The 13890-nt window shown below is 37.4% G+C and overlaps 1 protein-coding gene across 2 annotated transcripts in view; it reads left to right on the top strand.

Moving 5' to 3' along the window:
• Positions 1-10593, top strand: part of SLC30A7 (solute carrier family 30 member 7) — a 32188-nt gene extending 21595 nt beyond the window's left edge. The window contains exons 9-11 of one of the 2 annotated variants that reach the window (XM_068406817.1): positions 4454-4544; positions 5644-5793; positions 8650-10593. In XM_068406817.1, coding sequence (XP_068262918.1) covers positions 4454-4544; positions 5644-5793; positions 8650-8697 — 289 coding nt within the window. In that variant the 3' untranslated portion in view covers positions 8698-10593. Of the gene's footprint in view, positions 1-4453; positions 4676-5643; positions 5794-8649 lie in introns of those variants that run through there. The other variant, XR_011048677.1, reaches the window with a different exon arrangement.
• Positions 10594-13890: the final 3297 nt, after the last annotated feature.

Below are 13890 nucleotides of genomic sequence, written 5' to 3'. Positions count from 1 at the left end.
ACAGTATAAAAAATTACTTTTTTAAATGAAGTGCTGCATTCACTAAGATTCAGAAGGAATGTTCTGTAGCAAAACTCTCCCAAACTGGCATGCTTGTCCTTGGTGTTGTTTTGAGCCATCATTGCTAAATGGCATGTGCTACCTTTATTTACAAGGTAATGGTACCTGCCCAGCCTTGCTTGAGAATCGAAGTACTACATTATTATGAGAACAGACAATTTAAAATTGGAAAAGTATATGTTAAACCTGTGATCCTTGTCTTGAGCAGAGCCTGCAGTCTGATTAAAATTGCCATTGCCTAATAGAAAAATTTTATTAAAATTTAAGTTTTGAAATAGGCTGACAGTCTTGGCACTGCAGATGTGGATGGTGGCTGGGAAAAATAAAAAATATTTTGAAATCTGGCTGTAGATTTTCAGCTGTGGTATTTGAAGAACCATAGCTTGTCTTGAGTCTTAGCAATGTTTGTTTACCTTCCTCAAAAACTATCACAAGTATCCTCTATTTTCTCTAGTGCTGAGAGCACTAAATGAATTTCCTGCTGTGCTCTGACTACAGCGACTGTGTAAAGGGTTCTTCACCCCAAAGTGGTTTTCAGCCTTGCTGTCCAAGATCATCACAATGCCGGAGGCTTGCTAGCGTTGCCTACAAAAACAGTGGCATAAACAGGATGGGACTGACATGGGTATGAGTATTATCTGAATGTGATGCAAGTAGATGGAAGAGTCTGATGCTTTCTCTTTTCATTGTTAATCAAGCCACGTGTAGTAGAGGCAGGCTGGATTTATCAGATTCATGTCAATAGCTTTTATCTGTTTGAACACCTTTCGCTTCCTCTGTAACAGTGTATGTGAAAGTGTGATGTGCTGCTCACTCGTTTTGCACACATTAGCTGCTTTGGCTAGTATGGCATTTGTAGAGGATATGTTTATGTCCCGAGTCTTCCTGTGGTTTAGCACCTCTTTCAAATTCCATTGTCTTGTAGAAGAGTGTGATATTTTAGATTCAAGGCTTGGTAATCAGAGACGATTGGGAAATTGTCTGCGTTAGCAGCAAAGCTTACAGACTGCTTATGCATGAAAAAACTCTCCACTTGGTGAGAATTCAGCATTATTTATTTTCCTCAGTAATCTTTTTGTAAATAAAAAAAAGGGGGAAGTACCAGTGCAATAGTCGCTGCAGAGACAACACATGTATTTTGCACTAATGACTAATCAAAAAAAAGAAGGAAAGCTTGGTCAAATTCTCTAACCACATTCTCAGCCTGCTTGGTATCATCATCTTTCCTAGTGTCTTCTTCAGTCACATGAGATGAAACTAGTATTTCTAGTGCCTCCTGGTGATTAAGTAATACTGTTTTTTAGTTAGTGTTTGAGGAAAGAGCATACTATGTGGAGTTTTGTTTTTTAATTAAAGGGTTTGTACTTCAGTAGTAGTATGCATGAAACGATGGAAAACCCGAGACATCAGAAAACTGGATTCTATAGTTTGTCATGTTAGTTTGGCTTACAATAAAAGACTACCTTGTAAGATAGTGTCTTTTTGGATGCAGAGATGTGTGCTTGGGCTTCTGTGCTCTAACAGCCTTTCTGAGGGCATATCACATCACTGCAGCTCTCTTGGCCTTTTCAGCTTTGCAAAAGATAGATTTGTAGCTGAACACTCTAAGTTAGAGGAGGGGGGTGTGACCTTGGATGTGCTTCAACTTTCACCTACGGTATCAAGCCACATCCTGATTTACCTCGGTTCTTTGGACTTTTAAGATGTTGCTGTTTCAGTTAAACATCATGGCTTTAGCTCCGCTCTGAAGTCTGGATAAAAGCATAACTTGTGCAGCACTGTTGCCAAAAACTTGCACAGGAGGTTTCTCTCTTTAGGCTTTAGTGTGGAGCCATTACAAAAACATGAATAGGTGAAATCTTGCCAGCAAGGAGACTATCTTTTAAGCTATACAACCTGCACTAGGAGTGGAGTGTCTTTCCCCATTCACCTTTTTGTATATTAGTTGATGTTGAGCTAATGTTTCCAATAGGCACTGCTTAAAACTGTTTGCCTGGCAAGGAGAGAGTGTCTTTGGTGCTGTTACACACCTTGCTCATTGCATAGACTTAACCTTGAAGATCAGTTTCTTAGGCAACAAGGTTTTCAGAATGATGCAGATCTTAATTTTAAATGCATCTTCAGCTGAAGAGCTCTCTAACGGGGTTTTAACTTCCTCTTTTCAATGTGCATCCTGTTCCAGCATGAATCAATCAGTTTCACTGACCAAATCCTCTTTTGGAATGGGTTAACACACCCAATGTGCTAGTCTTAAATTTCTGTAGGCTGTGTCTCCAAATCTCCTACTTGCTAATTCATTTCCATTCCATCAGATAATTTACATCAGTTTTATCAAATAATGTAAATAAGTTGTGCAAATAAGGCATTTTTTGGTTAGATTTCTTTCATGGATTTTTTTCACTCTCAGTGGTATGTTCCAATAAAATGGTAAGCTCCTACATTCTCCATTCCTTTAGTCCTTTCCCTGGGAAAAAATATGCAACCTGCACGTGTGTGGTTTTTGAAGCCTTTGAATGCATGTGTTAGAGAGGCCCTGTTAAATTTATGTGGTTGGAGTCAGCGTTCAAAAAATCTTGTATTCAGTTTGCGTCCTGAACTTGTGTATTGATCTTTAAAGGTTTTTATTAAGAAGCAAACCTGTATTTTAAAGAGTGAGTTAAACTGAAATCAGTTCAGCAGTGGAGTATTTTGGCAGCTCCGGCTCCCTTTGATGCAATGCTTGTGACATGGACATTATTTAGTGAGATGGGTCCATTGATAAGAGAGCCTTTTTTCCCTAAACTTCTGTAATCCACTGTCTGTAGAATGTGACACTCCAACTGATCTTCCTTTAGACAGATTGACAGTTATTGCATTGCTAAACGTTTAATTGTCTTGGTGACAGGTCCAGTTTAGGCAGCTGCTGCCTGCCCCTAATTGCTTCATCCTATTCCTGAACTGATTCCTCGGTAGCAGTGCAAGTGTGTGAGGCCACGTGATGGAGTGCATCAGGCAGTGAATTTGGCTGGAATAACTAGCGTGCCTGCAAGGAGACTTAATTTCAGGGTCGTTATTTTTCCAGGGATTCATTAGACAAGAGTCGTGCACCCTCTAACTCCCTCCCACCCCTGGCTAAGGATTAGCCAGGCAGTGAGCGTAGCAGTTGCTCACCAGCACTGCTTCCATGTACAAATGGAACCATCTCTTTAAAAATGGAAAGGAATGGTAAGGTCATGCTGTTCACTGTCTACAAATACACAGCTGGTCTATGCAGTGTGTTCTACATCGCTTCATGAGATTTTAAACAAAGCTTCTGCGGTTTCCTTTAACAGACGGCCCAATTAATCTCTTACAAATGTTTTCTGGTTGCTTTTTATCCCATCACTCTATGTACTCCAGCTGTGATGCCAGAGCTGAACACTGAAATTCAGCTTACAGTTTCAGTTTACAAATTCAGTTTACAATTACAAGTATATCATCACTTTTGGTCTAGAGTGTTAGGTGACTTACATGCTCTTGAACTTAGGTTGCAAATTAAGTTTCTGTATTGGGATATAGATATTTTTCATCCTCTTGAAAATTTTAGGATGCTCTGCTGAGCCAGACATGATGCACTACTCCTAAACAAAAAATCACCATACTGAATACTTAATAAGAGTATAGATTTTTAGTGGTAGCTTTAGAGTATGGGCTTACTGTTACCTCGTTTTATTTAAAAAAAAAAAAAAAAAAAAAAAAAAAATAGGAAAGTAATAATAAAAAGGGTATTAAGTGTCATCATAGTTTGCTGATTAAACAAGACCATTTGGCCAGGAGGGAACCTCTAATTGCTTCCAAATGTTTAATCCTTGAGCTTGGTTGAGACCCTACACTTAGTTCACTTCAAGAATATGCTAAGTTGTCTGTTTCTGACAAAATAACTTTGCTGGACTGGTCCATACTAATTTTGTTTTATGATCTCCCCATTATTATCTTAGTTCATAAGAAAAATATGCCTCAAGCCAAACACAAAGCAAAAACCATTTCAGTTACATACTTCAGTGGTTGGTTGTGAGTGATTGCCATTGAAGTAGGTTTTGATTTTGAGTTACACTTATCAGCTGCTTTGTCATGTAACTGTTAAGACACTGAGAGATTTCATCTCAAATCCCATGATTAAACTATTAATCTTTTGTGATTGTCCACCAGTTGTCTCTGTGGAAAACCCAGGTGAAAAGTAATCCTGCTTTTAGTGAGACACCATAGCAATTTTGTCAATCCTTTTATTTTCTGTACCAGCTTTTCATGGCAACTTTCTCAGCTTCTGGTGAAACAACTGAAGAATTCTTCAGGAGCATTGAGGAATGTTATGTTGCTCTTTGTTCTGCATCTTTTGAAAATGTAATAGTAGCTAAATTCCTTTTTTTCTTTCCAGTATTGTTCCGCTTTTAAAAGAATCCATAGGAATTTTGATGCAGCGAACTCCTCCTTCCCTGGAAAATGCCCTGCCTCAGTGCTACCAGAGGGTGAGCTCTTAGGCTGTTTTTGCTTCAGATCAAGCTGCTGACTGAATGAGCCCCAACTGTGTGTATGAGGATATTTTGTGATGTTTTTCCAGTAATGCCTGTGAAAGGTTCCTTAGACTGTACAAATGGAGGTACCAGTTTGATTCTTATCTTTCTGAAGTTGTAAATTGTATGTAACTTCAACTCAGTTTGTGTTTTAAAACATGCTATGTTGGTTTAGAAAAAATAGATCCTGAAGCTTTTCCTCTGAAAGTACTTTGTGCTGATACAAAGTGCATGATGGCTTTCTGTTTTGTTCCGTTTTTGTCTCCGTCAAAATCCAGTTCTTAGTAAAGCGAGGTAGAATAACATTGGAAGTGTATTTATAACAGTACATAGATTACTCTGGAATTTACCTCTCCTGGTACTCCTGTTTAACTTCTCTGTTACTGTGTCATGACCTGAATATTTGAAGCGCCTTTGCAAAGTTGATAGAAAACACTTGTAGGAGTGCCACCTTTCCATAGGAAGTTACCTCAGGATCGTAACTCGAGGGTTTGCTAAAATTGGACAGAGGGAAAAGAAGGGTTTTAACAGGACAAACCCAAGCCCTCACAAAATATTTACAGAAATATGAATATATTAATATTAATGTATTCCCGTTAAATATTAATATTACTGTAACATTAATGATAATACTTATAGTATTATGTAATCTAAAATACTAATATATTTCTGTTAATAGTTAGAATCTTCCACAAATTGTTTTCTGGGAAAACTCCTGCACTTGCAGAAATTGCTGTTTTAATTGAATGTCCTCTCACATTTAATAACTTTTCTCTCTTGGACACCACTGTTTTCAGAAATGGTTTCAGTGAAATATATGTAGAATGTAAATGCGGCAAGTTACAAAATCATGACACATACATACAATCTGTATCTTTTCACATTCCTTACAATTACTGAGATAGTAATAAGGAATTTAAGTGAAATATCACAAATTGCACAGTGAACTAGAAGTAAAAGAATACATCAGCTTTTATAATATTTTCTGTAAAACAACATAGTACGGATAAACATTTTCTGAACTATATTTTTAAAAATGTGCTTGTATTTGTAGGTGCAGCAGTTGCAAGGAGTTTACAGTTTACATGATCCACATTTCTGGACCCTCTGTACTGATGTTTACATAGGGACTTTGAAATTATTAGTAGCTCCCGATGCCGATGGAAGGTGGATTCTAAGCCAGACTCACAATATTTTTACTCAGGTATGTCTCATCAATGGAAATCACTTCTCAAAAGTGTAAATTGCCTGTCACATGATGTGACATTGTAATTCTTACCAAGAAAAATTAAATATTTCTGGTTTTAGTATCGGTGTGTTTTGAAAAGCTTCTTTGCTCCAGCTGTACAGAACAATTTCAAACTACTCAGTAGTGTAGATGGAATTGCTGTAGCTGTCTGCATTAGCTTTTTACTCCACTTAATGGAGAGAACAGCTGTAGTTGTCTGAGGTGTATCACATTAAGTTGAAACCCTATATTGACCTATGAGGAACCAAGCAAATAGATGAGGCTTCCCTCAAGACAGGACTTCCGACCACAGACCGGACCTACGTAAGGTTTTCACTGTGCTGATGCTGTATTTGTCATTCATTCATTTCTATTCCTCTAAGAATGTATTTGTCATTCATTTCTATCCCTCTAAGAATTCATGGTCTTTGCATATTTTGTTGTCTTTTAGTAACATCCATGCTATGGTGATCACTAGTTAAAATGTGACCATCAATTGTCATATTGTATACAAACAGTGTGTTCCCATTTATTTCCCTACAGGTTACATTTTTTTTTTACTTACATAGTAATAGCACTTGTAGCTGATATGAAATGTTGGAGTTCTCGTGAACAACAGAAGCTTTAACAGAAGTTGAGAATTCTTGCCTTAAGATTAAAATCTTACAAATTTCAGAAAGATTTTTCTATTGCTTCCTTATCCTTTTAACCATGAAACATGAAATTCAGTTTGGCTGCCTATTCCAGTATAGCTACTGGATATGAATGGCTTACAAGTAGAACCTAGAGTCTATTAAGGTAAAATAGCAAATTCTTCTCCAGCAAGAGAACTTTGTAAAGAATAAAGCTGGAAACTTATTCTCTTTCTTATACCATCCAGAGCCAAACATCCTGGTTTTATTCTTGATGTTGGAGGACTGTATTTGAAAAAAAACTTACATTTTTCCATAATGTTCTTTCTCTGCTTTTGAGTAATAGAGAGTTCTGTAGCTGATAAGGAGACAAATATTCCTGCTTATAACCAGTGTTTTAGCGAACAAAATATTGTCAGCTAAAGGGTAATATTTTGGAGATATGTAAATTACTGACTTTTCTAAGTCAGTTGCACAGTGAAGAAAGGGGGCTTCTGAGCAGGTATATTTGATACTGTAAATAAAAAATGCTTCTGTCAACAGTTTAATTAGTGCTTGCATAAATGTTCTTTTCAAAGCTTTCTACAGTGGGGAAAGTCCTTGTGTGCTCACATGCACGTTCTTCCCCTTGTCCTAAATGTTCTATTGGTCTACTGAATTGGCAGCTTGTGTATGGGGTGGTTTAGTGAATTGTTTATGCATCTGGTAAGCGCCCCTTTTATTAACTGCTTTATAACATTTATTAAAAATTCCACACTGAATTTTTTGGGTTTTTTTATGCATCTTGCATACTTCGTTTCTGGACTCTCAGGAGAAACATCACTGAAGCCAACCGTACAACGTGCTGCCTGAGTGCATGAATTATTTTGAACTCCTTACATTTTAAGGAATTTTAAAGTAATCAGTCATGGGGAACCCAATAAAAATAAACACACTTATTTGTTTTTATGTTAGAGACTTAGGGAAGGAGGATTTGTTGTTACAAATATTCTAAAATCAACCTTTATGCATAGTTTGGTCCTTTTTGAGATGTTCCATCACATACAGCTATAGATTATTGAGGAGGTAGAAATCAGTCTGCATGGCTTATTCTGCAGACTATGTAGTTTGAAACTAAGGGGTATTTTTTTAGGAAGGACTATGCAGAATGTTCTATTACAATAAAACTAATTTTACATCTCAAGACTCCAAAGGATTGCATTTTCCAAGTGAGTCGTTAGGTCTTCAGCTGTTTTGTAGCTGTGCAGGTATCAAGAACCATGTGTCTAGGAAGGGAGGTGGGAGAACAAGGTCTATCATTTTTCTGACCTACGGTAATAAGTGGAGGAACAGCTGGAGCAAGTAGTGATTTTTCTCCTCAGTCATATTGGCCCTCATTAATCTTAATATAATTGATAGTTGGTTTTGCCACTCAACTGAGCTAAAAGCAAGTTGATGATAGTTGAAGACAGTCTGATCTTTAGCAGTGTTCAGCCTAATGCTTCAAGATCACGTTGCATAACCAGTGACCATCACAACATTGTTGCTGGCCTGCCACTGATGTTAAAATGAATGACTAAATGATTTTTTTAATGCTGTTTTCTACCGAATGGTGATAAAACTAAGCAAGTCCATCTAAGCCTATTTTAATAGGATTTCTGAGGAGAGGAATGCTTTCGTACAATTCACATACCTTTACCAAAATTGTTTTAGTTAGTTTGCCATGATGTCATGTAAATTCACTGTAGCCATTGTTGTTTCTTGCTAAAATCTTAGCGTAGAACTGGTTGAAACAACAAATCCCATGGTACGGTCTTGCGCTTAGCTCCATTTTAAACTGACAGCTCTTCAAGCAGCTTACTTTTCAGGAGTTAAACTTGTACAAAAGAAAGCAAGAATTGCTTTTGTGCAGCTTCACGTGTGACAGTTATGTACGATGAATCAGAAAGGGAATGTAGCAAAACTAATGTTAATATATAGTTACATATGTGTACTTGACTGTGTGAAGAACTACGTATTCATACAGCGCTCTCAGAGTTTGTAGGTTTCCAAATTGCCAGTATCTCACTGGATGATGTGCTAAATGTGGAGGATGAATTACAGAAAAATAAGATACGGAGGTTTTTTTGCTTAGGTGACTTGCTGATGTGGACTGGTGTTCAGGACAGTTAAATTGCTTTGGCTTTACAGTTTTTTTTAACTCTCCTTCTCTTTTCCATAGGCAGGAGTAAGACAGCTTTACATACAGATTGATGTCGCAGCCATGTAGTGAATTTCTGAAATTGTGCTGTTGGACCAAAGTTTTCTGTACTGTAATGCATAACAACATACTTCTCAAGACAGAGCCTGCCTCCACCACTGTTCTGGAATTGACTGAATAGATTTCTGCCCTTGGGCTATGGATGGAGTTCACTTCTAAAGAGCAAATATTGAATGAATGTTATGGACTTTGGGTCTTGTCTTTGTGGCCCCTGAACTTATAAGTTCTTGAGGGTTTTTTACTTACTAAGATTGTGGTACTGGAAACCCTGTCATGTCTTCAGTAAAGCTGCTGAAACCACTGCTCATTTCTGTAAAACCAGTGTTATCAACAATTGGAAACTTGTTTTGTAGATGATGTCACAACGGCTGACATGCTTCAATATAATTGTATGTTTGTACAATTGTTTGTACTTTGCAAACTTAATGAACCAAACCATATTGGGTTTTCAAAGTGCCTTTTATATCAGGAGAGGTATTTGCCAGCATAAATATGGAGCATCAAAGGGTTTTATTACTTTTACAAATATCTTGTATGCAGTCTGATTATTTACTAGTGATGTATGTGGGGGGCTTGTGTACTTGCATAACTGTAGATGTTAGACTTCCCTTATACTTGCATCTTACCAAACAGACAGGAAAATTCTAAATCATAGAATCATAGAACATCATGAGTTGGAAGGGACCCAACAAGGATCATCGAGTCCAATGTAAAAGGCAAAGCTGTTGTGAAGAAGAGACTTGCTTCCAAAACAAGCTGGGTATTTTGTTGCGTGTATCTTGTGGAAATTATTTTAGTCAAAATGTTAGATTTAACTCCAATTCTCAGTCTCTTCATACTGTTGAGAGTAATGAGACATTACATGATGCTACTCATGTCCATAGTCACTGAAACAACAAGCAGCCGAGGGAAGATGCTGGTAATGGAAGCTGTGCTTGAAGTTTATCTTCCAAGTTATGTGGTGGGAAAAATTAAATCCTTACATTGTTTATGAGAGGTTAAATCTCCTTGATTTTAATAGCTTGTAATAATTTTTATTAAAGTGATTGGTGAGATAACTTTTGCCTTTCCAAATACTGAAAATGGTTGTTCCTGGTGGTTATACCTGAAATGGAAATAAGGACCATGGTTCATGCTGTTCAAGATCATGCTTTTTCCAGGTTGACAAGTCTGATATTTTTGACTATCTTACCATAGCCATGTGTGTTTTCATGGGGAAAAAAATTCTTAGTGCAGTAAGTTGTTTTTTCCAGAAACATTAGTCTGGGTTTTTTTTCCTAGCATTCGTAATAATTTTACACTTTCAGGTCTCAGCATTGTTTTCAAAGACAATCTGCTATATTTAGTATTACAGATGATAATTCCACTATGCTGTAGCAGTTAACATAGTAATGGAAGACTTTATAAGAGGATGTTTTACAAACAGAACATTGTGGAGTAAAAAACAAGACAGGCATTTTTCTGATAAATCATAGCTGCTACTCACTGGTATGGATTTTAAGTGTTCTTCTGGTATCTGATATGTGGTAATACTGAAATCAAGGCCCTCTGAAGCTGACAGTGTCTGTGTAGTAAGTGCTAGGCACTATGAAAGTACTGTGGATTCATTTGCAGAAATGGTTTGTTTGCCACTGATGTTGCTGAATTCATGATAGAGATGAAGAATTTCTTGCATTCATTCTGTCGTTCCTATATAGCACCTGAATTTTGATCTCTGTTCATGTGAAAACACGATGTTGCCAAATTGATAGGTAGTTCCTGAATTTTCCAGATGAGATATTTAAACATGAATGTTGATTTTGTACAAAGCTTGGGGGTGTACTCTTGTGCTTGGAACTGAAAACTGGGTGTAAAGAAAAATAGCAGTAAAAAGCCACATACATACTGCTTTTAAGCTTTACCGTCTCTTCCAGTCTTCAGACCCTTCTTTATCCCTATTGCTGGTTTCTGATCCTGTTTGCTTCTGCTGGGGATGCAGGTGCTGAGTGCCCTTTCAGCTGGCTGCACCGTTACACATCTCTCCTGGCCTCCTGCCTGGCACCTTGTCGGGCTCCCTCCCCATCTCACCTTGCGGATGCTCGGCCAGGCCTGGAGTTCCTGACTGGAGGATGGGATCTGGAAGGTACACGGCGCAGGGCAGGGAGCAAGAATCTGTTGAGCAGATTTGAGTATTGCAGTTTAAGATACCATTTGCATATCTTCACAGAAAAGGTAATTAAAATATGGTTTTGGTTATAGGGTGGAGATCCCTCATTGTTTTGTAGAATGTTGCATATGGACTGCTTCTTGTTGGTTGACAGCATGATTTCTTATTTTTTTTTTAATATACGACTATTTGAGGCTAGAGAAGATAGGCTGACATAACTTTAAAGGCAAGCACCAGCCAACTTCATTGCAATTGTGTCACGATCCAAGAGCAGGCTTTGGTTTATATAATTTTTATACTGGCATGTTTCAGGACTAAGTATTCCTGGAGTTGCTGAAATACTGTAGTGCTGCCCGAGATGTATTTTAGTAGTTTCTTAATAAAAAGACAACTGCTACAATTTGTTTCCAAGTGAGAATCTGCCTGAGTGGCAGTTGGGTTTGTTGTTGTTTGGGGTGGTTTGGGTTTTTTTTGAAGATGTATGTCTACAAACTTTTTAAATATGGGAGATTCAGTGGAAAAGCTTGTAAGCTGGTTATAATTACACAATATTGATTTTAGTAATTTTTTGACATCTTTTTGTTGCTTATGAGGACTTATCTGACTGTTGGAAGCATATGTACAAGTCGTGAGTTTTCTAAGATAGCGCTTTCATCATTATTTTTAAGGATAACTTGGGTGTTTTTATAGTAAGAAATGTATAATTTGTTTGTTAAATATAACTGAGGATAGTGTAGGGAAGTCAGATTCAAAGTAGACTTTAAGCCTTTTTAGGCTTTCTGAAAAAGGATAAGCATCACAAAATACAGAAGACAGTAGATGACATGTCCAGTAGGTAACTACAATCACATCTAGTATGTCAGCAAACAGAGCGACATCTGATTTATTTTTTTCACCTACTAAGAGAATACTTGCTCAGGTTTTAGGAGAGTATAAATCTTGCAATTGAAAGTGCAGCTTTTCTTCTCCTGAGAGCCAAAGCTCCATTATTTTGTGTTTTGCTAATTACCTAACACTTAGCTTATTATATAACACTTCGCTTTTAACACTTTATTGGAGATGCATCGCATCATTTGAACAAAGATTTGTGTCAACGACTGACATCCAGAGATGGATGAATGTCTGCAGATCATCTGCTAGAACTCAGCTTCCTGGTATCCGGTACTCAATTTTGAACCAAGTTTTCAAAGTATGATTTTTCTCATGTTTTCATGTAGCTGAAGCTTACTGTGGGGTTACTGGTCTGCCTTTGTGGGTTTTTTTTTTTTCTGTGACTGAAAACAGTAACTTAAAACCATATTGTCCCAAAGACCAAGCCTGCAAACTGCATGATTTTTACAGGACCTACAGCAAAATAAGAAGATAAAACAAGTGCTACAGACTGACTGTATTAAAATGCCCCAAATGTTTATCATGGTAAATAACAGTGGAAGAAAACTACTCTTAAGAGTATGCAGTGAAGACTGGTCCTTCGTAGGCTAATCCTTTAAGTCCATACATATGGATAGCCTTGTTCCTTATGTCAGTAGGGCCCCTACAGAAAGCTAGGTTACTTGTGCCATTTGCTAAACTAAGGCAAAAAGTGCTGGTCCAAATAAATAACTCTGCTTTTTATGTAACACTGCTTACTAAAGCGGAAGTTTAATTGCATCATTAGTAAGAGCTGCTGACGCTATTTTTACATAAAAATCGAAAGTGCTGCTACTAATAAAATGGACCTTAGAATCTCTTAACTTTCTTAATTTTTTTTTTCCTGAAGAAGTAAAGGCAGGTTTAAAGATGAAGGAAAGAAAGGGTATCTCTTTTGAACTGTTGTAAGTGAACCCATTTTGGGAACGCAAAAAAGGTACAAGAGGGGAGAGAAGCTGCTGCTGAACTGCAGTTTTCCACTCTTGGCACCCGCTGTGCAATCAAATTGTGAAGTTCATGGCGTTCCTCTCACAGTGCAGATTTCAGTTGCAGAAGCCTTCATGCTTCTATAAAATGCAAATCCTAAAGATCTTGTTATATGAGTATTGATTAAATACCAGTTCAGAGCAACAGCTTTAGTTACTAATTAATTCCTGCCCTGTTTTGCCCAGCAGCCATCAGACTGCCACCTGCTATGGTTCTTGATTATCCCACCCCTTTCAAGATTTTCTTTTTGGGTTTTTTTGGGGTTTTTTGGTTTTTTTTTTTTTTAAATAATCCATTTCTCTGATCCCTAATACTGACTCAATGGGTAATTCCTCCTTTACATGTCTATGAAAATCCCTATCTGCAACTTGCCGGGATTCCCTTTTGGATTTCGCCCCCATTCAGGCTTTGTTGCAATGTCCATCCCTGTTGCGACGTCATTGGCCAGAGACTGCTATAATGTGAAGAGACACCAGTTATGCTGCTGCTGTGCCTGGCATGTGAAGACTCCATGTCTCACTGTGTGCAAAGCCTGGTTAATCTACTTGTCTGTTTCAGTGAGCCACAAAAGGTTCCTGCCTATGTGGTAATTTGGCAGAAATAATGTGAAAAAAGGAGTTGTGTATTTCACTTCCCATGAGCATTGAAGTCTTTCATGTGTATGCTGGGATCTTGTGTGAGAGTTAAATGAATTGCTACAGTGTTTTGGCTGAAGTGTGAAATACTGTGAATGAAGAAATTGCCAAAATCATTCCTGGTAGCATACAGCATATTGCTTGCATTCAGCATATTGCTTGCCTTTACCTTTAAATTACAGGAATTGCTCTTGCAGTGAGCTTAAGTTGAATAGTACAGTATATCAAAGGCAGCTCACTAAAATTCTGAAGACTGTGTATGATTTTGTTCTGGAATGCTAATGCTCGTAGCTTAGCCATGACTTGTCCCAAGTGCAATAGTAGAAATTTTTAATGTAATCTTTTCTACTTGAATACAGTCTATATAAAATGTTAAATGTCCTATATTGCTGAAAAGATATGGGATCAAATTTCTTTCCAATAAATCTTCAGTTTAAAAAAAATAAGCATACAGGTCTGCTTTGTTGTCATACATACTGTGAAGACTATTTGAAATAGCAACCACCATCATCCATTAGCTGATTT

This window comes from Nyctibius grandis, chromosome 8 (genome assembly GCF_013368605.1).
Source record: "Nyctibius grandis isolate bNycGra1 chromosome 8, bNycGra1.pri, whole genome shotgun sequence".
NCBI classification, from domain to species: Eukaryota; Metazoa; Chordata; class Aves; order Nyctibiiformes; family Nyctibiidae; genus Nyctibius; species Nyctibius grandis.
The sequence above is the reverse complement of the archived record's forward strand: the minus strand, read 5'-3'. Positions and strand labels throughout refer to the sequence as shown.